The 24,400-nt window shown below is 44.2% G+C and overlaps 1 protein-coding gene across 2 annotated transcripts in view; it reads left to right on the top strand.

The window, feature by feature from the left end:
- The window catches only part of slc39a10 (solute carrier family 39 member 10), a 157,503-nt gene that overhangs the window by 61,612 nt on the left and 71,491 nt on the right, over positions 1-24,400 (top strand). The window contains exons 3-5 of one of the 2 annotated variants that reach the window (XM_038789118.1): positions 1,141-1,321; positions 15,743-15,927; positions 18,159-18,374. In XM_038789118.1, the coding sequence (XP_038645046.1) occupies positions 1,141-1,321; positions 15,743-15,927; positions 18,159-18,374 (582 nt within the window). The remainder of the gene's footprint in view (positions 1-1,140; positions 1,322-15,742; positions 15,928-18,158; positions 18,375-24,400) is intronic. The other variant, XM_038789117.1, reaches the window with a different exon arrangement.

Here is a 24,400-nt window from a genome sequence, read left to right as displayed (position 1 = left end):
TAATAAAGTATGAAAATGCACAGCAGATCAATCAGGGAATTGAGGGAATGATAGTTCCGTTTCACATTTTGACTATGGACCACCATGACTGCACGCACACTTGCACCAATATTTGAAGAATATTTTTGTCGATTCCTTTTCTAACATTTCTGGTGCAAATTGCTAATACCAGATATAATGTAACTATTATTCATGTTATATTTGTGCATATTCTATTGTATAGCAGATAAGGGGCTGGATTCTCCGACCCCCCGCCGGGTCGGAGAATCGCTGGGGGCAGACGTGAATCCTGCCCCCGCCGGCCGCCGAATTCTCCAGCACTGGATATTCAGCGGGGCGGGAATCGTGCCACGCCTGTCGGCGGGCCCTCCCCAAACCCCCCCCCCCCCCCGGCGATTCCACGGCCTGCGATGGGCCGAAGTCCCGCTGCTGTAATGCCGGTCCTGCCGCTGTGAATCAAACCACCTCCCTTACCGGCGGGACTGGCAGCGTGGGCAGGGTCCTGGGAGGGGGGGGGGGGGGGGGGCGCAGGGCGATCTAGCCCCGGGGGGTGCCCCCACGGTGGCCTGGCCTACGATCAGGGCCCACCGATCCGTGGGCTGGCCTGTGCCGTGGGGACACTCTTTCCTTCCGCGTCGGGCATCAACCTCCGCGATGGCTGGCGCAGTGGTGCCCCCCCCCCCCCCTCCGCACATGCATAGGGATGACGTCAGCAGCCGCTGATGCTCCCGCGCATGCGCGGACTTCCGGCGGCCAGCGGATTCCTTTTGGCCCCGGCTGGCGTGGCGCCAAAGGCCTTTCCCGCCGGCCGGCGGCGCGCCAACCACTCAGGCGCGGGCCTAGCCCCTAAAGGTGAGGGCTTGGCCCCTAAAGGTGCAGAGGATTCCGCACCTTTGGGGCGAACCGGCCGGAGTGGTTCCCGCCACTCCATCCCGCCGGGACTCCCCGCCCCGCTGGGTAGGGGAGAATCCAGCCCAACTATTCTCAATGTAATATATTTGAAAATTGCACAACAGAAACAATTATTGGTTATTTTGAATGTTAAGCTAATCTGAAGAGTTAAAGAACTTGCTGATTACAGGTCATGTTCTCTTACTTGGTGAGAATTTTGGAATATTTAATCAAATGTTTTCTTTCTAGTGCTTGAATGTGTCGCAACTGCTTGAGCATTATGGTCTTAGCACAAATTCTGGGATTTCTACAGTGGAGTTTACATACCTATGCCCTGCCTTGCTGTACCAAATTGATAGCGGGGTTTGCATCCAGTATCATGATAAATTGAGTATGGAGCCAATAGACAATCAAGAATCTGTATTACCAGGTGAGGCATAAAAATGATCTTAGAACTGGAATTTGTTTTTATTCTTAACTAGTGGTTAAACTGTGTGCTTCCAAGCATTTTCAGCATCAATAGTTTTTTTTCAATATAGTAGAAGACACATTCTGGACTATAAAAGTTACTTGAAGCGATCAGACGTTCTGTTTACTCTGTTTCCCTCTATCCTGGCCTCCCACCAAATGAATGATCAAAGCACTACAAAATCTGTTTTTTAAAATTATTTGTAATTGGGATTTGAAATCTGGCAAAGCCAACATTTATTACAAATTCTAATTAACCTTGGGAAGGTGGGAGCGGCCCACCTTCTTGAACTGCTGCAATCCATGGGGAGCAGGTGTACCCACAATGCTATTAGGGATGGAGTTCCAGGATTTTGACCCAAAAACCAAGAAAGAATGACACTTATAATTCCAAATCAGGGCTTGGAGAGAAACGTACAGGTGGTTTTGCTTTGTGCAACCACAGCCCGTATTCATTTAGGTGGTGGAGCAGGTGTTGTCGGAGGAGCCTTGGTTAGATACTGCAGTACATCTTGTGGATGGTATGGATACTTGCCATTATGTGGGAATTAATGTCTAAGGTATTGGATGGGGTGCTGATAAAGCAGTCTGTTTGGTCTTCGATGGTGTAGAGCTCGTGTTGTTTGAGCTGGACTCATCCAGGTAAGTAGAAAATATTCCACTACTCTCCTCTCTTGAAGGATTTTGACCCAGAGGAGGGGAAAGAACAATGAAACCAAAGATAAAATGCTGGAAAATCTCAGCAGGTCCGGCAGAATCTGTAGGGAGAGAAAAGAGCTAAAGTTTTGAGTCCAGATGACTCTGTCAAGGAAGGAACAATGATTTTGGCTGGTATTTTTCAAAAATGTACTAATAAGTAATCCCTGCTGTTGGAACCAAAAGCAGGATCTCATCTCATTTGGACAGACAGTGGGACGCAAGGGGGGGGGGGGATTTTACTGATGGTGGTCAATTAATAGACTGCTACCAAGAACGCATCCAATTGAGAATGGTGGCTCGCCTCCCAGAGCGGCCTGCCCAATTGTTGCTAAAGCTACAGAGGGAATAGAGTCCCTGCATGCTGAGGTGTCCTCAAATACCAGTTTGTTTTTTAAAATACAGCTGTGGTGAGGCAAGAGCTGCTATTGCTACCGAGGGACTCCTCTGTGGACCATGGAGCGGCCCAAAACTCCCGCCGAATAGCTTTTTCCGAGGCCACTCAGGTTTACCTGGTGATCTTTCCACATGGCTGTAACTTTTCCTAGTGCTGGTAAAATGCTAGCAAGGGAGGGTGGGGGATAAGTCTTTGACTACTAATTGCAGGTGGCGGTGCCACTGGGGTCCTCAACGCTGGCGGTACCCCATGATGGTGGATTGACGATATTCTCCTTTCCCAATCCCTCTGCTATTTTACTGAGTTGCGACACCCATCCCTTCTCTAGTGGGCTGTTGAAAACCAGCTCATTGTTTCAATTTGAATTGGGTGGGGTGTGGGTAGGGGTGGAATTTGCAGGTTGTCATGACCCCATATGGCTGCTTTATTCTAGGTGGTAGTGGTTCTGGGTTTGGAAAGGGCTGCTGAAGGAGATTTGGTGAATTTCTGCAGTGCCCCCTGTAGTTGGTGCACATTGCTGCCACTGAGTCCATAGTGGAGGAAAGAAATATGTAAGGTGGTGAATGGGCTGCCAATCAGACGGGCTGCTTTGTCTTGGTTCGTGCCAAGCTTCTTGACTGTTGTAGGAGATGCACTCATCCAGGCAAGGAGAGTATTTCATCATACTCCTGATTTTTGATTTGAAGGTGATGGACAAGCTTTGGGGAGTCAGGAAGAGAATTACTTGCTGCACAATTCCAAGTTTGTAACCTACGATATATATAGCTTGTCCAATTTTCTGGTTAATGCTTACCTCCAGTATGTTGATGGTAGGGATTAATCATATAATCCCTACAGTGCAGAAGGAGGCTATTCAGCCCATCGGGTCTGCACCGGCTCTCCGAAAGTGCATCCTACCTAGGCCCACTCCCTATCCCAGTAATCCCACCTAACCTTTAGACACTAAGGGGCAATTTACCATGGCCAATCCACCTAATCTGCACATCTTTGGACTGTGGGAGGAAACGAGCACCTGGAGGAAACCCATGTAGACAGCAGGAGAATGTACAACTCCACACAGGCAATGACCCAAGGCTGAAATCGAACCCGGGTCCCTGGCGCTGTGAGGCACCCGTGCTAAGCACTGCTGCCTTCAGCTGCTAAATGAACTTTTTTGAAGGTGGTCATTGCTGGGCACTTGTGCTGCACAAATTTAACATGTCACTTCCAAGCTCAATTTTGAATGTTGCCCCAGTCTTGCTGCATGCAGACACATATTGCTTCATTATCTGAGGACTTGCAATGAGCACTGCAATTATCAGTGAACATCCTCACTTCTGACCTTTATGATGGAGGAAGGTCATTCATAGAGCAGCTGAAAATAGTTGGGACTATGATACTAACCTGAGGAACTGCTGCAGTGATTTCCTAGGGCTGCGCTCATTGTGCTCTAATAATCAAAACCATCTCCCTTCATGCCAGGTATGACTATAGTCAATGGAGAAATGTTCCTGTGATTCTTTGACTTCTATTTTACATGGGTTTCTTGATGTGGCACTCAACTAAATCCTGTTTTAGTGTAATTTCATCTCTGGAATTCAGTTCTTTTGTCCTTGTTTGGACAAAGACTATAATGGGACCTGGGGCTGATGCTCCAGGTGGAGCGCAAACTGAATATTGGCGAGTTAAGTGCCACATTATAGCACTGTTGAAGACTGCTTCCATCACTTTGCTGATGATAGAGAGTAGGCTGAAGCGGTGGTGTTTACAAGATTGGACATGTCCAGATTTTTGTTGACTGGGCACATATATGTAATTTCCAACTTTGTCAAGTAATGCCAGTGTTGTAGCTTTCCATTTTGGACCAAAGAAAGGATAGAGAAGAGTACTTTCTAAATGGAAAGAAGTTGGGTACAGTGGATGTCCAAAGAGACTTGGGGGTTCAGGTGCATAGTTCCTTAAAATTCCAGGAACAAGCGCAGAAAATAATCAAAAAACCATTACATTTAGAAGTTTGGAGTATAAAGACACATGCGTTATGTTGCAGCTATACAAAACCCTGGTTAGACCCCAATTGGAGTACTGAGAGCAGTTCTGGGTTTCACAGGAAGAATATTTTGGCCTTGGAGGGAGTGCAATCTAGGTTTACAAACATGATACCTGGACTACAGGAGTTGAGTTACGAGGAGAGATTACTCAAATTAAACCAGTTTTTGTCAGAATTTTGAAGGTTATGGGGTGATCTGATCAAAGTATTCAAGATATTTTCAGGGAAAGACAGGTAGATAAAGATCAATTATTTCCACTGGTTGGAGATTCTAAAAATAGGGGGAATTGTCTAAACATTTGTGCTAAACCATTCAGGAGCGATGTCAGGAAGAACCACTTCACTCAAGAGTGGTACAGGTTTAGCCTCTCTCCCACAAACAATTGTTGAAGCTAGATCAGTTGTTAATTCTAAATCTGAGACAGATAGGGCGCGATTCTCCCAGAGAGGGAGAAATCGTAAGGCTGGCGTCAAATCCGGGCGGGTTTGATGCCAGCCTCCCCCTCCCCGACCGGGAACCGATTCTGGTCCCCGGTCGGGGCTAGCATGCCGCCGCCGTAAACTCCGGCATCGCGGGCTTAACGAATTTCGTTAAGCCCACTTGCCAGAGTTTGCGCCGGCTGACGCGTCATATGACATCAGCCGCGCATGCGCGGATTGGAAGACTCCAACCCGCGCATGCGCGGATGACGTCATCGCGCATTTGCGCGAAACCCGCGCATGCGCGGGCTGGGATGCCCCTCAGCCGCCCCGCGAAGTGATACAGCGGGGCGGCGGAAGGACAAAGAGTGCGCGGGCATCGGTGGGCACCGATCGCGGGCCCATGGCACCCTTGGCACGGCCGTGGTACTGCCGTGCCAATCGGTGCCATGGTTTTAAAAATCGGGACTTTACGGCCGTTTTTACGAACGGCCAGACCAGGTGTGTTTGCCGTTCGTAAAAACAGCCGTAAAGGGCTTGGAACTCGGCCCATCGGCCAGCTGAGAATCGCTGCTGGCCGTAAAAAAAACGGCGGCAGCGATTCGTATCGGGAGTTGGGCGTGGGGGGGGGAGAATAGCGGGAGGGCGTCAGACTAGCGTGGCCGTAAAATTTTACGAACCCCGCTATTCTCCGCACCGTCGTGAGTGTGGAGAATTGCGCCCATAGATTTTTGTCAAGCAAAAATATATTAAGGGATATGGAGGAAAGGCAGATCAAGAGGGTCAGTGCAGATTTGATGGGCCGAATGGCCTCCTTCTGCAATGTATGTTCTATGTTCCGTGTCATGCTCCTCGTGTGCGATGTGGGAGCTCAGGGACACGTCCACTGTCCCTGGCTCCTTCACGTGCAAGAAGTGTGTTCAGTTGCAGCTCTTGTTAGACCGCTTGACGGCTCTGGAGCTGCGGATGGACTCACTTTGGAGCATCCGCGATGCTGAGGAGGTCGTGGATAGCACGTTTAGCGAGTTGGTCACACCGCAGGTGAAGGTTACTGAGGGAGATAGAAAATGGGTGACCAAAAGAAAGAGCAAGAGTAGGAAGGCAGTGCAGGTGTCCCCTGCGGTCATCTCCCTGCAAAACAGATATACCGCTTTGGATACTGTTGAGGGAGATGGCTCACCAGGGGAAGGCAGCAGCAGCCAGGTTCATGGCACCGTGGCTGGCTCTGCTGCACAGCAGGGCAGGAAGAAAAATGGCAGGGCTATAGTGATAGGGGACTCGATCGTAAGGGGAATAGACAGGCGGTTCTGTGGACGCAATCGAGACTCCAGGATGGTATGTTGCCTCCCTGGTGCAAGGGTCAAGGATGTCTCGGAGCGGCTGCAGGACATTCTGGGGGGGGGAGGGTGAACAGCCAGCTGTCGTGGTGCACATAGGCACCAACGATATAGGTAAAAAACGGGATGAGGTCCTACAAGCGGAATTCAGGGAGTTAGGAGTTAAACTAAAAAGTAGGACCTCAAAGGTAGTAATCTCAGGATTGCTACCAGTGCCACGAGCTAGTCAGAGTAGGAATGTCAGGATAGATAGGATGAATGCGTGGCTCGAGAGATGGTGCAAGAGGGAGGGATTCAAATTCCTGGGGCATTGGGACCGGTCCTGGGGGAGGTGGGACCAGTACAAACCGGACGGTCTGCACCTGGGCAGAACTGGAACCGATGTCCTAGGGGGGGTGTTTTCTAGAGCTGTTAGGGAGGGTTTAAACTAACGTGGCAGGGGGATGGGAACCGATGCAGGAAGTTGGAAGGTAGTAAAACAGGGACAGAAGCAAAAGGAAGTAAGGGGAAAAGTGCAAGACAGAGAAGACATAGTCAAAAATCTAAAAGGGCGACAGTACAAGGTACAGTGACTGAGGGGAGCTCAGTGAATAGGCCCAGTAATAACAAAAGGAATAACACTGGAGATGTTAAGATTCAAAACAGAGGTAAAAAAAACAACATAAGTGTACTTTACCTGAATGCTCGTAGTATTCGGAATAAAGTAAATGAGTTGATGGCACAAATCATCGTAAATGACTATGATTTAGTGGCAATTATTGAAACATGGTTAAAGGATGGTCACGACTGGGAGTTAAATATCCGAGGGTATCAAACTATTCGGAAGGACAAAGTGGATGGTAAGGGAGGTGGTGTTGCTCTGTTATTTAAGGATGACATCCGGGCAATAGTAAGGGATGACATCGGTGCTATGGAGGATAAGGTTGAATCCATTTGGGTGGAAATCAGGAATAGTAAGGCGAAAAAGTCACTGATAGGAGTAGTCTATCGGCCACCAAATAGTAACGATATGGTGGGGCAGGCAATAAACAAAGAAATAACTGATGCATGTAGAAATGGTACAGCAGTTATCATGGGGGATTTTAATCTACATGTCGATTGGTTTAACCAGGTCGGTCAAGGCAACCTTGAGGAGGAGTTTATAGAATGTATCCGCGATAGTTTCCTAGAACAGTATGTAATGGAACCTACGGGGGAACAAGCGGTCCTAGATCTTGTCCTGTGTAATGAGACAGGATTGATTCATGATCTCATAGTTAGGGATCCTCTCGGAAGGAGCGATCACAATATGGTGGAATTTAAAATACAGATGGAGGGTGAGAAAGTAAAATCAAATACTAGTGTTTTGTGTTTAAACAAAGGAGATTACAAAGGGATGAGAGAAGAACTAGCTAAGGTAGACTGGGAGCTAAGACTTTATGGTGGAACAGTTGAGGAACAGTGGAGAACCTTCCAAGCGATTTTTCACAGTGCTCAGCAAAGGTTTATACCAACAAAAAGGAAGGACGGAAGAAAGAGGGAAAATCGACCGTGGATATCTAAGGAAATAAGGGAGAGTATCAAATTGAAGGAAAAAGCATATAAAGTGGCAAAGATTGCTGGGAGATTAGAGGACTGGGAAATCTTTAGGGGGCAACAGAAAGCTACTAAAAAAGCTATAAAGAAGAGTAAGATAGAGTATGAGAGTAAACTTGCTCAGAATATAAAAACAGACAGTAAAAGTTTTTACAAATATATAAGACAAAAAAGAGTGGCTAAGGTAAATATTGGTCCTTTAGAGGATGAGAAGGGAGTTTTAATAATGGGAAATGAGGAAATGGCTGAGGAACTGAACAGGTTTTTTGGGTCGGTCTTCACAGTGGAAGACACAAATAACATGCCAGCGACTGATAGAAATTAGGCTATGACAGGTGAGGACCTTGAGAGGATTGTTATCACTGAGGAGGGAGTGATGGGCAAGCTAATGGGGCTAAAGGTAGACAAGTCTCCTGGCCCTGATGGAATGCATCCCAGAGTGCTAAAAGAGATGGCTAGGGAAATTGAAGATGCACTAGTGGTCCCGGTGGATTGGAAATTAGCAAACGTGACGCCACTGTTTAAAAAAGGAGGTAGACAGAAAGCAAGAAATTATAGGCCAGTGAGTTTAACTTCGGTAATAGGGAAGATGCTGGAATCTATCATCAAGGAAGAAATTGCGAGGCATCTGGATAGAAATTGTCCCATTGGGCAGACGCAGCATGGGTTCGTAAAAGGCAGGTCATGCCTAACTAATTTAGTGGAATTTTTTGAGGACATTACCAGTGCAGTAGATAACGGGGAGCCGATGGATGTGGTATATCTGGATTTCCAGAAAGCCTTTGACAAGGTGCCACACAAAAGGTTGCTGCATAAGATAAAGATGCATGGCATTAAGGGTAAAGTAGTAGCATGGATAGAGGATTGGTTAATTAATAGAAAGCAAAGAGTTGGGATAAATGGGTGTTTCTCTGGTTGGCAATCAGTAGCTAGTGGTGTCCCTCAGGGATCCGTGTTGGGCCCACAATTGTTCACAATTTACATAGATGATTTGGAGTTGGGGACCAAGGGCAATGTGTCCAAGTTTGCAGATGACACTAAGATGAGTGGTAAAGCGAAACGTGCAGAGGATACTGGAAGTCTGCAGAGGGATTTGGATAGGTTAAGTGAATGGGCTAGGGTCTGGCAGATGGAATACAATGTTGACAAATGTGAGGTTATCCATTTTGGTAGGAATAACAGCAAACGGGATTATTATTTAAACGATAAAATATTAAAGCATGCCGCTGTTCAGAGAGACTTGGGTGTGCTCGTGCATGAGTCACAGAAGGTTGGTTTACAAGTGCAACAGGTGATTAAGAAGGCAAATGGAATTTTGTCCTTCATTGCTAGAGGGATGGAGTTTAAGACTAGGGAGGTTATGTTGCAATTGTATAAGGTGTTAGTGCAGCCACACCTGGAGTATTGTGTTCAGTTTTGGTCTCCTTACTTGAGAAAGGACGTACTGGCGCTGGAGGGTGTGCAGAGGAGATTCACTAGGTTAATCCCAGAGCTGAAGGGGTTGGATTATGAGGAGAGGTTGAGTAGACTGGGACTGTACTCGTTGGAATTTAGAAGGATGAGGGGGGATCTTATAGAAACATTTAAAATTATGAAGGGAATAGATAGGATAGATGCGGGCAGGTTGTTTCCACTTGCGGGTGACAGCAGAACTAGGGGACATAGCCTCAAAATAAGGGGAAGTAGATTTAGGACTGAGTTTAGGAGGAACTTCTTCACCCAAAGGGTTGTGAATCTATGGAATTCCTTGCCCAGTGAAGCAGTTGAGGCTCCTTCATTACATGTTTTTAAGGTAAAGATAGATAGTTTTTTGAAGAATAAAGGGATTGAGGGTTATGGTGTTCGGGCCGGAAAGTGGAGCTGAGTCCACAAAAGATCAGCCATGATCTAATTGAATGGCGGAGCAGGCTCGAAGGGCCAGATGGCCTACTCCTGCTCCTAGTTCTTATGTTCTTATGTTCTATCAGCCATGATCTCATTAAATGGCGGGTTAGGCTCGAGTGGCTTTGGCGGGACAGGCTCAAAGGGCTTAATGGCCTATGTTTCTTACTGGCACTGCTTGACTAGAGCCCAATAATCCCTACTGTATTAGACGCCTCTGGCTGATCTGATTTGTAACCTCAACTGGACATCCGCACCTGCAACCATTAAACTTTTACCTCCTTCCTTATCAAGAATTCATTAAGCTGTGCCCTAAAAATATTTAAAGACCACCTTTTGAGAAAGCGTTCCAAAGACTCTCAACCTTTTGAGAGAAATAATTTCTCCTCATCTGTCTTAAATGGGCGAGCCCTTATTTTGAAACAGTTTTTTACATATTCCCACAACAGGAAACGTCCTTTTCATATCCATCTTGTCAGGACCCCATAGAATCTTTTTTGTTTCAATCAAGTCACTTCTTACTCTTCTAAACTTAAGTGGATACAGACCTAGCCTGTCCCAACTGTTCAAACAGCACAGCTCTCAGTTTCTCAGTACTGTTGCCAGTATCCCATAAATCGAAACTCATTTCTCCCATCAGTCTTTGAGCCACACATTCATCTCTTTAACCTTATTTACCATACGCAATTAGATTGTAGCTCAGGTATGTCAATTAAATCGTAGCGCAGGTAATAATCCCGAGATCATTCATTTTAAGGTTCTACTTTCTAAATTTAGCTCCAACTGCTCATATTTCCGAAGCAGAATCTCTTTCCTAGGCCTATTTCTATCGGTGGTACACATGGGCGACAACAACGCTACCACCAAGAAAGCACAATAGCGCCTATACTTCCTCAGGAAACTAAGGAAATTCGGAATGTCCACATTAACTCATAGCAACTTTTACAGATGCACCATAGAAAGCATCCTATCTGGCTGCATGACAGCCTGGTATGGCAACTACTCGGCCCAAGACCGCAAGAAACTCCTCCCACTTCAGATTTGTCTCCAATTCCAAGCAGATGTTTGAACCCTGGTACTGTCGAACAACACAGCCACTTGGACTCATGCTCTTGACTGCAGCGAACTCTGTCAACTCTGACTATATTGCTGTCTACTAGTCAAACCTATTAGACAATTGCAAGGGCCGAGGTTCCTCCATTCCTACTGTCTCAGTCCCCTTAATTGCCTCACTTGCAGTTAAAGCCTCTTGTATCTGACCACTGACCAAATCAGAAATGTTAGGGTACCAGACCAGACCTCAACTTTTGTTAGGATACCGCTAGTTTATTGTCACGTGTACCAAGGTACAGTGAAAAGTAATTTTTCTGCGAGCAGTTCAATTGATCATTAAGTACATGAAAAGAAAAGGAAATAAAAGAAAATACATAATAGGGCAACACAAGGTACACAATGTAACTACATAACACCGGCATCGGGTGAAGCACATAGGGGTGTAGTGTTAATGAGGTCAGTCCATAAGAGGGTCGTTTAGGAGCTTGGTAACAGCAGGGAAGAAGCTGTTTTTGAGTCTGTCTGTGCGTGTTCTCAGACTTTTGTATCTCCTGACCAATGGAAGAAATTGGAAGAATGAGTAAGTCGGGTGGGAGCTGTCTTTGATTATGCTTCCCACTTTCCCAAGGCAGTGTAGGTATAGATGGAGTCAATGGTTTGTAGGCAGGTCTGTGTGAAGGACTGGGCTGTGTTCACGACTCTCTGAAGTTTCATGCGGTCCTGGGCCGAGTAGTTGCCATACCAGGCTGTGATGCAGCCAGATAGGATGCTTTCTATGTTGCATCTCTAAAAGTTGCTTAGAGTTAATGTGGACATGCCGAATTTCCTTAGTTTCCTGAGGAAGTACAAGCGCTATTGTGCTTTCTTGGTAGTAGCGTCGACGTGGGTGGACCAGGACAGATTTTTGGAGTTGTGTACCCCCAGGAATTTGAAACTGCTAACCATTTCCACCTCGGCCCCGTTGATGCTGACAGGGGTGTGTACAGTACTTGGCTTTCTGAAGTCAATGACCAGCTCTTTAGTTTTGCTGGTATTTAGATTGTTGTCGCTGCACCACTCCACTAGGTTCTCAATATCCCTCCAGTATTCTGACTCGTCGTTATTCGAGATCCAGTCCACTATGATCATATCGTCAGCAAACTTGTAGATGGAGTTGGAACCAAATTTTGCCACGCAGTCGTGTGTGTACAGGTAGTATGGGGGGGGGGGGGGGGGGGGGGGGGCTAAGTACGAAGCCTTGCGGGGCCCCGGTATTGAGGACTATTGTGGAGGAGGTGTTGTTGTTTATTCTTACTGATTGTGGTCTGTGGGTCAGAAAGTCGTAGATCAAGTTGCAGAGTGAGGAGCCAAGTCCTAGGTTTTGGACCTTTGATGTGAGCTTGTCTGGGTCTATGGTGTTGAAAGTGGAGCTGGAGTCAATAAATAGGAGTCTGATAAGAGTCCTTGTTGTCGAGATGCTCTAAGGATGCGTTTAGGGCCAGGGAGATGGCATCTGCTGGTTGCGGCGGTATGCGAATTGCAGTGGATCAAGGCGTTCTGGGAATATGGAAGTGATATGCTTCATGACCAACCTCTCGTCAGGTTAACGATGTCCGCAAACACATCTGCTAGCTGGTCTGCGCAGGCTCTGAGTGTACGAGCAGAGTTCACGTCCGGACCGTCGCCTTCCGAGGGGTCACTTTCAGGAAAGCCAATCTGACTTTGGAAGCTGTGATGGTGAGTATGGGTGTGTTATGGGCTGCTGGGGCACTCGACAGCTGATCGTTGGTTTCCTGCTTGAACCGAGCATAGAATGCATTGAGTTCATGAGGGAGGGGTGCGCTGCTGCTGGAGATACTACTCTGCTTTGCCTTGTGGCCCGTTATGTTGTTTCGGCCTTGCCACAACCGCCGAGAGTCTGTAACGCTAGTCTGTGACTCTAGCTTGGTCTGATGTTCTCTCTTGGCATCTCGGATTGCTTTGCGGAGGTCGTACCTAGATTTCTTATATAGGTCAGGATCGCCTGACTTGAATGCCTCAGACCTGTCCTTCAGTAGGGAGTCAATCTCACGATTGAGCCATGGTTTCTTTGGCACGCAGTCGTCCACACATTGTGATTTGTATTGCTGTAATATCTCATTAACTCTTTAGAAAGACTATGACAAAGAAGCTGGTTGTTGGATCTTTGCAACAGAAGATGGTGCAGTTCCTGGGCTGAGCTAAATTTCTGTCTTAAAACTGGCCACGGCTATAATTATTAGGGTCTTTTCTTAAGGCTGCTAAGCATATCTAAAAAATATTTTTAATAAATATAAGTTTAGAAAATGGAAAAGTGTATATATAGACACCTGAAGTTTGGAAAAGGATTGATTTTAATAGCGCAGGTTATTCTGGCAAAGCAGGAAATGCTAATGTGTTATCAGAATGAGACCGAGGTGAATTTAATGCAGAGTCTCCAAGCTTGGCAGATCAGGACAGGGAACTGGACTGTAAGAGCCTATCATGAAATGAAAACTGCTTGCCTCTCAAGCGGTTATACCAGGATTGAACAACCTGTCACAAAGTTTAAGCACTAGTTGAAAGCATAGCTTGTCCACATCTAATCTTGGAGGGTCACATAGCAGAAAATTCAAAGTTGAATGTAATTAATGACTAGTTGTTTAAAGATGCTAAATAAATCCATGCATGGTATCTCAGATAATTTATCCTTTGTTCTGTGAAATAGCAATTACTTATTTCACTTTCAGGCATATTGATTTTGTTTTCGTTCTTTCATGAAGGGATGTTGAGAGATCTTTGTTTTTCATTATTCACTTCTGTACATGTTCTCTTTGTCTGCATTTAATGTAATATTGAATTAACCTAGTGTATATGCCTGACTGACAGTGTGCCAAATAGTTTGAAAAAGCAGTTTGGGGAAAAAAAATGAAATTGTGTGCACAAAAATCAATGTGTTGAATTTAAGGGACACACCATTACATAATCATAGAACTCAAAAGATTTGGTGGATACATGTTGATTTGAAATAATGCGAACATAGGTATCCAAACTGCTTTTCGTCAGCAGTGCAAAATCTGATCAACTGTTGTCTGTTATTTTAAAATAAATATTTGACACTCATTAATATAATTTTTAGTGAAAATTTAAATAATTCGTATAAATTCGCTTTGAATCAGTTAGAAACTGTTGGGATACGTACAGAATATATTATGATTGGACCAAAGTTGGCATAGCCTGTTTTTAAGAGTTGGAACTTGGAAATTCCTGATTATATGTGATCAAAAATTAATGAATTAAATTCTGAGTATTCTGTCAAAAAATACTATCAGCTTAAACAAAAAATACATTCAGAAATGTTAACTGAAGTGTGTTATGAAAACCTTAATTTTAGTATCCATTGGGTTGATGAAGTATATAGAACTTGAATCAGAGGCCACATTTCAAATCCCAAGATTGGAAGCCAAACATCTCAGTCCAGGTTTAATTATCGTGCAAAATCTTTGCATTGCGATTGTCACTATATACAATGTCCGCCGCAGCATTCTTATTTGCAGAACTAAATATTTGAAAACAAAGTTAAAACTATTTTTGGGTTATTATTGCATCCATTTCTTCACGTTGTAGTGTGATCCGGTTACAGAAGGGAAGCTGATTAGTAATGTATTTCTTTGGACTACAACCTGAGTTTTAACGTTTATTTCAGTATCGTTTGCCCTTTTAGCATTGAATCAAAGCTGACACCTTTGTTGCACTTTTAGAACCACAGTGTGTGTTTCAACCTGTATGGTGGACAAATAATCACACAAATATTTTAGTTCAATCAGAGTTTGTTTATTAGACACAAGGTTATTAAGTAATCACACGTCCATACACACTACGACTGTAACTAACACTTAAACAACCTTAACTTAAACCTCGAGGTGACTGGCAGATGTAGAGTAGTTATGGTCTTATCTGATTCTTAACTTCTGGCGTGGTTGGAGTTCTCGTAGGTAGTCTATATTTTGTTTCTCCTTCGATGGATGTTGTGGGCCCTTGAACTTGGCTGGTGTTGATAGCTGTGCTGCAGTCAACGATCAGTCAGAAGGGACCAGTCAAAAAGAGAAGGAATGCAGGCCTGCGCTGCCTTTTTAACCGGCTTGAGTTTCCCCTGCCCCTTTTGTGGGCGGTCTCTGGTCACTGTCAATCAATTGATCAGGGCTCCACCCTCTGAATGGTCACATCCAATCAGGGGCTGGCACATCACTTTTGGGGTGGGCATTCTGTGGCCAATCCTGGGCGTGCTCCGAGCAAGGCTGGTGCCGCTTCGTCTGGGAGACGATGTGTTGGACAAGATTGTCCTATTGTTCCTTTAATTGCCTTTTAATGGCCCATTTACAGCTGTGAGTTTCTGCATAAAGTCTGGGCTGCAGCTTGTATATTTGCAAACTGCAGCTTGTCAGTGTCTCAGCTTGACCGAATTTCCCATCACTTTGCGGCAATCCATTTTAGATGGCCACACCTTAAATTTTGGATGCTGTTCAAATAGGGTGTAGTCAATCAGGTCCTCTAAGGAAACATTTAGAGGATGCATAATGGTTTTGGAAATTATTTATTTATTACAAGAAGTGCAATCTGAAAACATCCATGCCACTGAAACCACAAATGATTTGCAGTTGGTAACAGGCGTAGAATGCTGATCATATCATATGATACTTTATACTTTGTTGTAGCATATTTCAGATCAGTTAAAATAAATTGGATGTGAATCTAATTTCTAATGTGACTTGGATTGAATACTCCCCAAGTATAGTTGAACAGAAAATCTTGATATTATCAAGACTTTCAAAATGAGGTGAATGAAAGCTTGAAATTTTGATGATCAGTACAAAACTGAACAATATCTAACACATTTATTACTGCTTCCCAAGCAAATGAATTGCAAGATGGCAATGTCATTATATAGTATACCGTTGTCAACTGCTATCTTAATGTTATTTTTATGTTTTTGTGGTAACCTAATATATTCTTCTGAATCAGTTGTTTCTTACACAGTTTGGATTTGGGGACTGCTCTCAATCACCATTATAAGCTTGTTGTCAGTTCTGGGTGTTGTCCTTGTACCGATCATCAATCAAGTGTGCTTCAAGTATCTGCTAACATTCCTAGTGGCTCTGGCAGTGGGGACACTCAGTGGAGATGCATTATTGCATCTTATGCCACATGTAAGTATAATTTTATTTAATGAGAATATAATTTGTATTGTGGTTCCTGTTCCTTTTGGGGGAGGAAGGGGGGGGGACAGTTGGTTCAAAGAGGCATTGCAGAGATTTCAGGGAGCCAGCCGAATGAGCTGCTCTCTGCTGTGATATTGAGGTGTATTTTTATTTGAATGACCACAGTACTTCATTTACCAACTGGCCGTTGAGGATTGTTTATAATGCAGTTTATCTTCACCTCACTTATACATTGACTTTATGCAAAGCAGATTTTCCTTCCCTAACTGGAAGCACTGTCTATATGCGCGATCTTCCTGGAGATCCTCTCCACTTTGAGCCGGCAGTTTGCGGTGTCGATGGTAGCCATGATGTGGAGATGCCGGTGACACCCCAGTCCAACGCCGGCATCTCCACATCATGGAAGCACTGAGGTCACTTATTAGTATCCCTGCTGCTAAACAAACTGGATTGGACTTGGGCTCTCCTCGTGTGTTTGACTGAATTGACTGGATAAACTTGCCGAGCCCCTGGGGCACTAATTGTTACATTAGTAACATCCAAGAAGGTCTCATCTTTGAAGGCTAGCTGACAATGCCTAGTAGAAGTGCTTCATGTATTTCATTCGCTGGGCAACATGGTGGCGCAGTGGGTTAGCCCTGCACCCACACGGCACCGAGGTCCCAGGTTCGATCCGGCTCTGGGTCACTGTCCGTGTGGAGTTGGCACTTTCTCCCCGTGTTTGCATGGGTTTCGTCCCCACAACCCAAAGATGTGCAAGCTGGGTGGATTGGCCACGCTAAATTGCCCCTTAATTGGAAAAAAAAATGAATTGGGTACTCTAAATTTAAAAATAAATAAATATTTCATTCGTTGATACCAGGATCATCATTTCAACCCACTGGGAAATAATGTCCTATCATATTTACAAATGACACTGAATTGGAGGTACTTTGAACTTACTTTGAAGCCATATTTTTTTCTTCTACCTAATATTCGCCTGTGTAGGAACACCTGGGGCTGGATTCTCCATTATTGGGACCCACCCCGGCGTCAAAACTGTTGAATTTCACGTTTCGTGTGAAAGGACTACTAATTTCTAGTCCTGCAGGGGGCTAGCAGAGACCTAAAGTAAATCTCTCAGCTTTTGCTGCAGATATGGGCCCCCGCACCTCCGGGTCAGAGGCCATGCATGCACATGGCGGCGGCCTCGCCGTGCTCCATGGTGGACTGTGACCGTGGAGCCAGACCCAAGAAAGAGACCCCCCACAAACGGCCGTGCGCCCGGCCCTCAAACACCGCACAAACATTCCCTGACCGCCTATAAGGCCCCCCTGGCCTGCAATCTGCCCGCCCCCGACCAGGGCAGTCGCAGACTGAGTCCGCAGCTACCACGCGAGTATCCTGACCGGCTGGAGCACATTAGTTCCATGCCGTCAGGACTTCAGCCGGTGGGAGAATTGCTGAGTGGGCCTTTGGCAATGGTCCCAGGCGGTGGGGCGTAGTCCCCGAGTACCGTGTTTTGTTTGGACCTGCAGAATCGGTGGACCACGCCGGTCACGATTTCTTGCGGGAACATCTATTATCTGCCCCCTCACCGGCCGCGATTTCGCCGCGAGGGTGCGGAGAATCCAGCACCTGAAGTTTCAAGTACATGGATTATTCTAGAAGATGCTAATAATTAATTTGGTTTTTATCTGACTCCTTTTGCTTCTTGTATAGCTCAAAAGGATTTTGTTGCTGTTCATTTTAGTAACATTTTAATGAAATGCTTCCATTGGTTGAAAAATGCCTCGTCTTTTTGAACACGCAGATGGTGCAGTCTTAGTTCCTACATTGACTTGTTTTTGCCAATCTGAACCTCAGTTTTATTTCTTTTAAGAAATAGCAGTGCTGTGTCGTCGTACCCCTGTGTTTCTGTGCTGAAAATGCAGATTATGAGCTTTTTTTCAATGTTCAGTAGGTAACCTTGAACCTTGTATCCATAATTCCTTTTTAAATGTGACCAAAATTTGAAAGATTTTGTGATTTGATTGTAAAATCACTCCAATACCATCCATCAAAAAAATTGAGACATTGATCCATTTTATCATACTTCAATTTCGTACTAATATAAAAGCAGAATGTGTTAGATCATGGTTAATGATTTTGTTCATGTGTCTGAATTGTTATAAACCTATTGGGGGTAAAGTCTGAAATGTGTGTTTTATTACTATTTATCTTTCTTTTTACAAAAATAGTCGCAAGGTAACCATGATCATAGTCATCATGACCATAACCATGATCATCACCATGATCATGATCATAATCATACTCATGGAAATCATGAAAACTTTCAAGATCTCCTTACAGCATATAATGGATTGTGGAAAGGACTTACAGCTCTGGGTGGTATCTACCTTCTTTTCATCATTGAACACTGCATTGGCATATTCCGAGATCACAGAGCCAGAACGGTAAGTTCAATGTATGTACATTGTTACCAATAATTCAATGTTCTCTCCCCTATCCTTAAATTCTAGAGTTGTCTTAAATTTTAGTAGGGCTCAGTTCAACAGAATATTACTTCCAGCTGATCATGCAGTTTAAAGGTCTGTAGGGATCTATTCCGAAACTAAACTGAGATTTGATTTAAATATAGATTGTAGTTGATGCACAATATGATATTCAGCTGTTAAACTTGAAAGTGACATATTCCAACCACAACAAGAATCTTCAATTGAACCAAAGGCAATTATGATGGGAAAACTGGCTAAGGTTTGTAGGGTAAATACACAAAAACGTATGACGATAAATAAAAGCGAATTACTGCGGATGCTGGAATCTGAAACAAAAAACGGAAAATACTGGACAATCTCGGCAGGTCTGACAGCATCTATGGAGAGAAAAGGGAGCTACTGTTTTTCAAGTCTGGACGACTTAAATTTTACTTTAACTAAGGGTCATCCAGACTCGAAACATTAACTCGAAAACATTAACAGATGCTATCAGACCTGCTGAGGTGACCATAAATAAACAAACGGAAATATTTAAAGAGACTATCCAAAATGCTCAACAAAAATACATTCAATTGAAGAACGAAGCCTCAGCAAAAAAGATTCATCCCTCGTTACTCAGGAAGTTAAGGAATGTATTAGATTAAAAGAAGAGCAGTATAAGGTTGCAAAGTGTAGTAGCAAGTCTGAGGATTGTGAATGTTTTAGAAACCAGCAAAAAGCCACCAAAGTGTTGATAAAAAGGGAAAAAATAGAATGAGTGCAAACTACCCAAGAATTTCAAATAGACTGTTAAGAGCTTTTACAAGTATATAAAAAGGAAGAGAGTAGCTAAAGGACACTCTGCTTCCTAAAAGCAGAGACTAGTGAAATTATGGGGAATGAGGAAATAGCACAGCAATTGATTGAACATATATTTTCAGTAGAAATTGCAAGTCGTATATCAGGTATAGAGGGTAACCTGGGTGCTAAAATGAATGAATGAGGAAATTAGCGATATTATCAGCAGAGAAAAAGTACTGGAGAAACTTGGGGACTAAATTCTGACAAATCCCTGGGACTTGATGCCCTATATCCTAGAGTTCTAAAAGAGACAGCCACCACATCCACTATCTCTGTGGTTACATTTCAAAATTCCATAGATTCGGGAATGGTCCCATTAGATTGGAAGCTAGCAAATGTGACAACGCTATTCAAGAAAGGTGGGAGCGAGCAGGCAGGAACTACAGGCCAGTTAACAAAGCATCAGTCATTGGGAAGGTTCTGGAATCTATTATTAAGGAAGTCTTAACAGTGCACTGAGAAAATCATAGTATGATCAGACAAAGTCAATGTTGTTTTAATTGTTTCATAAATTTGAGTTTTTTGAGGATGTAATTAAAAGGGTAGATAAAGGGGAACCAGTAAATGTGCAGTTAGGTGGATTGGCCATGCTAAATTGCTCCCGAGTGTCCAAAAGGTTAGGTGGGGTTACGAGGATAGGGTGGAGGTGCAGGCTTAAGTAGAGTGCTCTTTCCAAGGGCTGATGCAGACCTGATCAGCTGAATGGCCTCCTACTGCACTGAAAATTCTAAGATTCCATTTTTGGAGAGATTCGGGTGTGCTCGTACAAAGAGGAACAGCAAGCAATTGGGAAGGCAAATGACATGTTGGACTTTATGCAATGGGATTGGAGTACAGGAATCAAAAACGCTACAACATTGTACAGGGTTTTTGTCAGATCCCACCTGAATCTTGTGGTGAGTGGGCTCTTGGCTGCCAGCTGGAGTTCTGACGAGAGACTGATGTTGCCTCATTTAGGAAAGGCCCGCAGCATCTTGTTCCACTTGGGCAGTTGACAGGCCAGAAGTGACCCCCCACCCTCCCCCGCCGGATGAAGAACGCCAGGAACGGAGGTCCCCCCTCTCTGGGAGATGTCAGCCACAGTGGCTGGCATCTCTATTGAACGTCACTGCCACCGGGGATGAGATGGCTGCTGCTGGAATGATAACCACCTGCGGCCTAGGATCATAACTGGATCCCTGGCTAGAGATGAGTGATGGCGGTCGGGTGGGCTTACGGTGTACGGGTAGCAAGGGTGGTGGAATTGGAAGAAAGGCTATGCATGGGGGAATAGGTGGCTCTCAGCAAGTCCCTACCTGCACTTCCTGAAGGCAAGTCCCTCAATCAGGCATTGATTGTCCTTTGAATGAGGAATCCTCTGGAGCCAGCAAGCAACCCAGCACAGGTTTGCTTGTTGCATTCCCAGCCTTGGGAGCCTCCTGCTGTGGCTTTAATTGCACTTTTATTACCCATTTAAGGACCTTAACTGATGGTAGGGCAAGAAGATCATCCACAGGCATTCCTGCCATGGACATAACCAGGGATTCCCCTCCTCCCGCCGCTGATCTTAGCAAGGCACATGATACATGATTCCCACCCACTGTATGCAACTTTGGTCTCCATATTTAGAACATAGAACAGTACAGCACAGAACAGGCCCTTCGGCCCTCAATGTTGTGCCGAGCCATGATCACCCTACTCAAACCCACGTATCCACCCTATACCCGTAACCCAACAACCCCCCCTTAACCTTACTTTTATTAGCACACTACGGGCAATTTAGCATGGCCAATCCACCTAACCCGCACATCTTTGGACTGTGGGAGGAAACCGGAGCACCCGGAGGAAACCCACGCACACAGGGGGAGGACGTGCAGACTCCACACAGACAGTGACCCAGCCGGGAATCGAACCTGGGACCCTGGAGCTGTGAAGCATTTATGCTAACCACCATGCTACCCTGCTGCCCCCAAGGGGAGGATAGAGGATAAGGAAGGATAGACTTAATTGGAAGCGATACAGAGAAGGTTCACAGGATTGGTCCCTGGGTTGAGAGGATTCCGCCAGGATGAGAGGCTAAGTAATTTGGGCTTACATTCTTTGGAGTTTAGAAGAATGAGAGGTGATCTCATTGAAACACACAAGATTCTGAAGGGGCTTGGCATGGTAAACATTGAAAGGTTATGTTTTCACTGGCTGGGGAATTCAGAACATGGGGGCACTGTCCCAAGATAAGGGTTTGATCTTTTAGAACAGAGATTAGAAGATATTTCTCACTCAAAGGGTTCTAATTTCTTTGGAATTCTCTACCGTGGTGGATTATGGGTCAATATTACCCAAATTATTTCCATCCATGTATGAAATTAATTTTATCAACATCAAAGTAACGTGTGGATGTGCTGTACTAGTAGAAAAAATGATATATTGTCACAGACAGCCATGTCATATGCCCGTAAACCTCTTGGAATAGGACATTGAAGAAAAAAAAAACAACTGATCATATGGATACGGTATGCTCACAAAATGGTGACATCACTTGTGTTTCCTGGAAAGACAGGGACACACATCACAACATATCTCTGGGAAGTTAGTTAAAATACAAATGGTCTTCCAAGATGCTAATTGATTACCCCATATAATTTCAATGGAAGAGATTTAAAATGACAGTGACTACTCAACCTGCCGCCCTATAAAGATGGATTTCAAATAAAGTCATACAGTGAAAATGATCATAGCTACAATGTTGCTGGGATATTAATCATTTCCCTGTTGTGTGTCAATTTCTCTGGCTTCAATCCATTGTATGGACAATGAAATACACCAATATCACATGACTGAAACATTGCTGGAGAGGGTCTGCAATATTTTCCTGAGGAAGGAGCAGTGCTCCGAAAGCTAGTGTTTGAAACAAACATGTTGGACTTTAACCTGGTGTTGTAAGAGTTCTTAATGTGCAATTTTTTCAACCTCCATTTTAAGGATTGTAAATAAGTGACCAGTGTTGTGTCTAAAAATCTAAGTACATGTTCCAATGTGTGTTTGTGGAGTTGGTACTTGATGCATTGACATTTCCGATGTGAGCTGGGGGGGGAATACAGATTTATCCTTTTCATTTAAATTTACAGTTAAGTTTGTTCATATCTGTTTAAAACAACAACATTCAAGGGATTCAAACGCTCCACTTAACGTACATCTTGTTGCAATCAGCTGAGAAGAGAAAAAAGGGGGGAATTTATTTCTCATTTCTTCCTGACCATAATAATACAATATATATTTTTTAGAAGTTAGCGTATGTATGGCAGAAGAAAAAATACCACCCCAGTCATTGGCCCAATAACATGCCAGTCCACAAATGACCAGATTTACTAAAATAATAATAAATTTACCTTTTTGGCACTTAACCTCATGGTGAGCAATCATCAGAGAGGCAGCACTGATATAGCTTCAGGCTGCAGGAACTGCATGCATTAATTTTGGCTGTTAATTCCCACCTATTTAATTGTGTCAAACTTGGCACTTATCCATTAATTTCATGTTGTGGGGGAGACTGCCATTCCTTTGCTCAGGGGCTAGAATGGCAGTAAACTTCATTCAACCAGCAGGGTCTACGTGACTGTCATAATTAAGTGCATGTCACTTGATGGACTTGTTGCAAGGCCATGCAGTTGGAAAGAAGGAATACTTATAAATGCTCTATCATTGGCAATATTCAAGGCTGGGATTGACAGATTTTTGGTGTCTCAGGGAATCGAAGTATATGGGGAGCAAGTGGGAAAGTGGAGTTGAAGCCAAAATTGTATTGAATAAGAAAGAAGGCTTGATGGCCCACTCCTGCTCTTGTGTTCTTGTGTGATCAGTTTAACCTATGCCCTATTAGAAATACAAGCTGTCACTAATTTTATTACAGTTTGTATGTTTAACACATGATGCAAAAGATAGAAAGCAATAAAAAGATTAAAGTAAAATAATTACAGGGACATTGTATCTAATTCAATAATATTTCAGTCTTGTCATTTGAGCAGAGAAAGACTCAATAGGGTGAAAAAGGCTAGATTGCGGAGATCAACCAAGATGTGCATTTGGCCTTCAATTATCAGAGGAGTTAGATAACCAAGTGGTGCCTGATTTTTTAAAATTGTTTTGGAAGAAAGAAAGATTAAATATTTCAGTGCAATCCAATACTAATATGCAGTGCCTGTACAATATTGGAAATGTTGATAGCTTTCCATATCCAGAATCAAAATGGGCAAGGTGAACTGTGGTTCTTTTGTGCTTTAGGATTATTATATGGAAGAAGCTGTAGCCTTCCGGGGATTATGGATTCAAGGAGACGGCTGGCAGAGCATTTAAGAAGGAAGAAAAGTGGATGACCAAACATTGGGAGTACTGTTATAACCTGAGGGTCAAGGGATCTACAACATCAGGTGCCCGGTAGCCTCACCTGAGTATGATCTCCCCAGATGCAGGGGGGATGGAGCTATACCCTTAACCTAGTGGACATTGGGACATAAATACACCAGCCCGAGTGTGGGCCGGGCATGGGCGACCCTTCAGAGAGTTAGGAATAAGAGTCTTGCAACACCAGGTTAAAGTCCAACAGGTTTATTTGGAGCTTCGCTCCGAAAGCTTGTGATTCCAAATAAACCCGTTGGACTTTAACCTGGTGTTGTAAGACTTTGGACTTGTCGACATCTCAGGAATGTATTTGAATAGGTAAATAAATAGTGTGTATTTCAAAACCGTAATCACTTCTGAGTGGTCACTCGTCAAGGACTTTATACTGGTGATGAGGGTGAATTGGAGCTACAGGAGACGTAATTTACTCCAGACACCTCAACCAGGCCTCGGGAGGACCCACACCAGGCTGTGGATATGCCACTAATTGGAAGCATTTGACGCCGAGATGGGAGACTTGACCCAGTATATTGAACAGATATGGTATTTATTTCGGCTTAATACCATTGTTGGCGACAACAATGTTTCAGTGCAACCCAATACTAATATGCAGTGCCTGTACAATATTGGAAGTGTTGCTAGCTTTCCATATCCAGAATCAAAATGGGCAAGGTGAACTGTGGTTCACTGTGGTGCGGAACAGAAACATATAGCATAATTAAAAGTTTAACCTCCCCAAATATGCTCAATACCCGTCCATTTGCAGAGAT

This window comes from Scyliorhinus canicula, chromosome 2 (genome assembly GCF_902713615.1).
Source record: "Scyliorhinus canicula chromosome 2, sScyCan1.1, whole genome shotgun sequence".
NCBI classification, from domain to species: domain Eukaryota; kingdom Metazoa; phylum Chordata; class Chondrichthyes; order Carcharhiniformes; family Scyliorhinidae; genus Scyliorhinus; species Scyliorhinus canicula.
The sequence above is the reverse complement of the archived record's forward strand: the minus strand, read 5'-3'. Positions and strand labels throughout refer to the sequence as shown.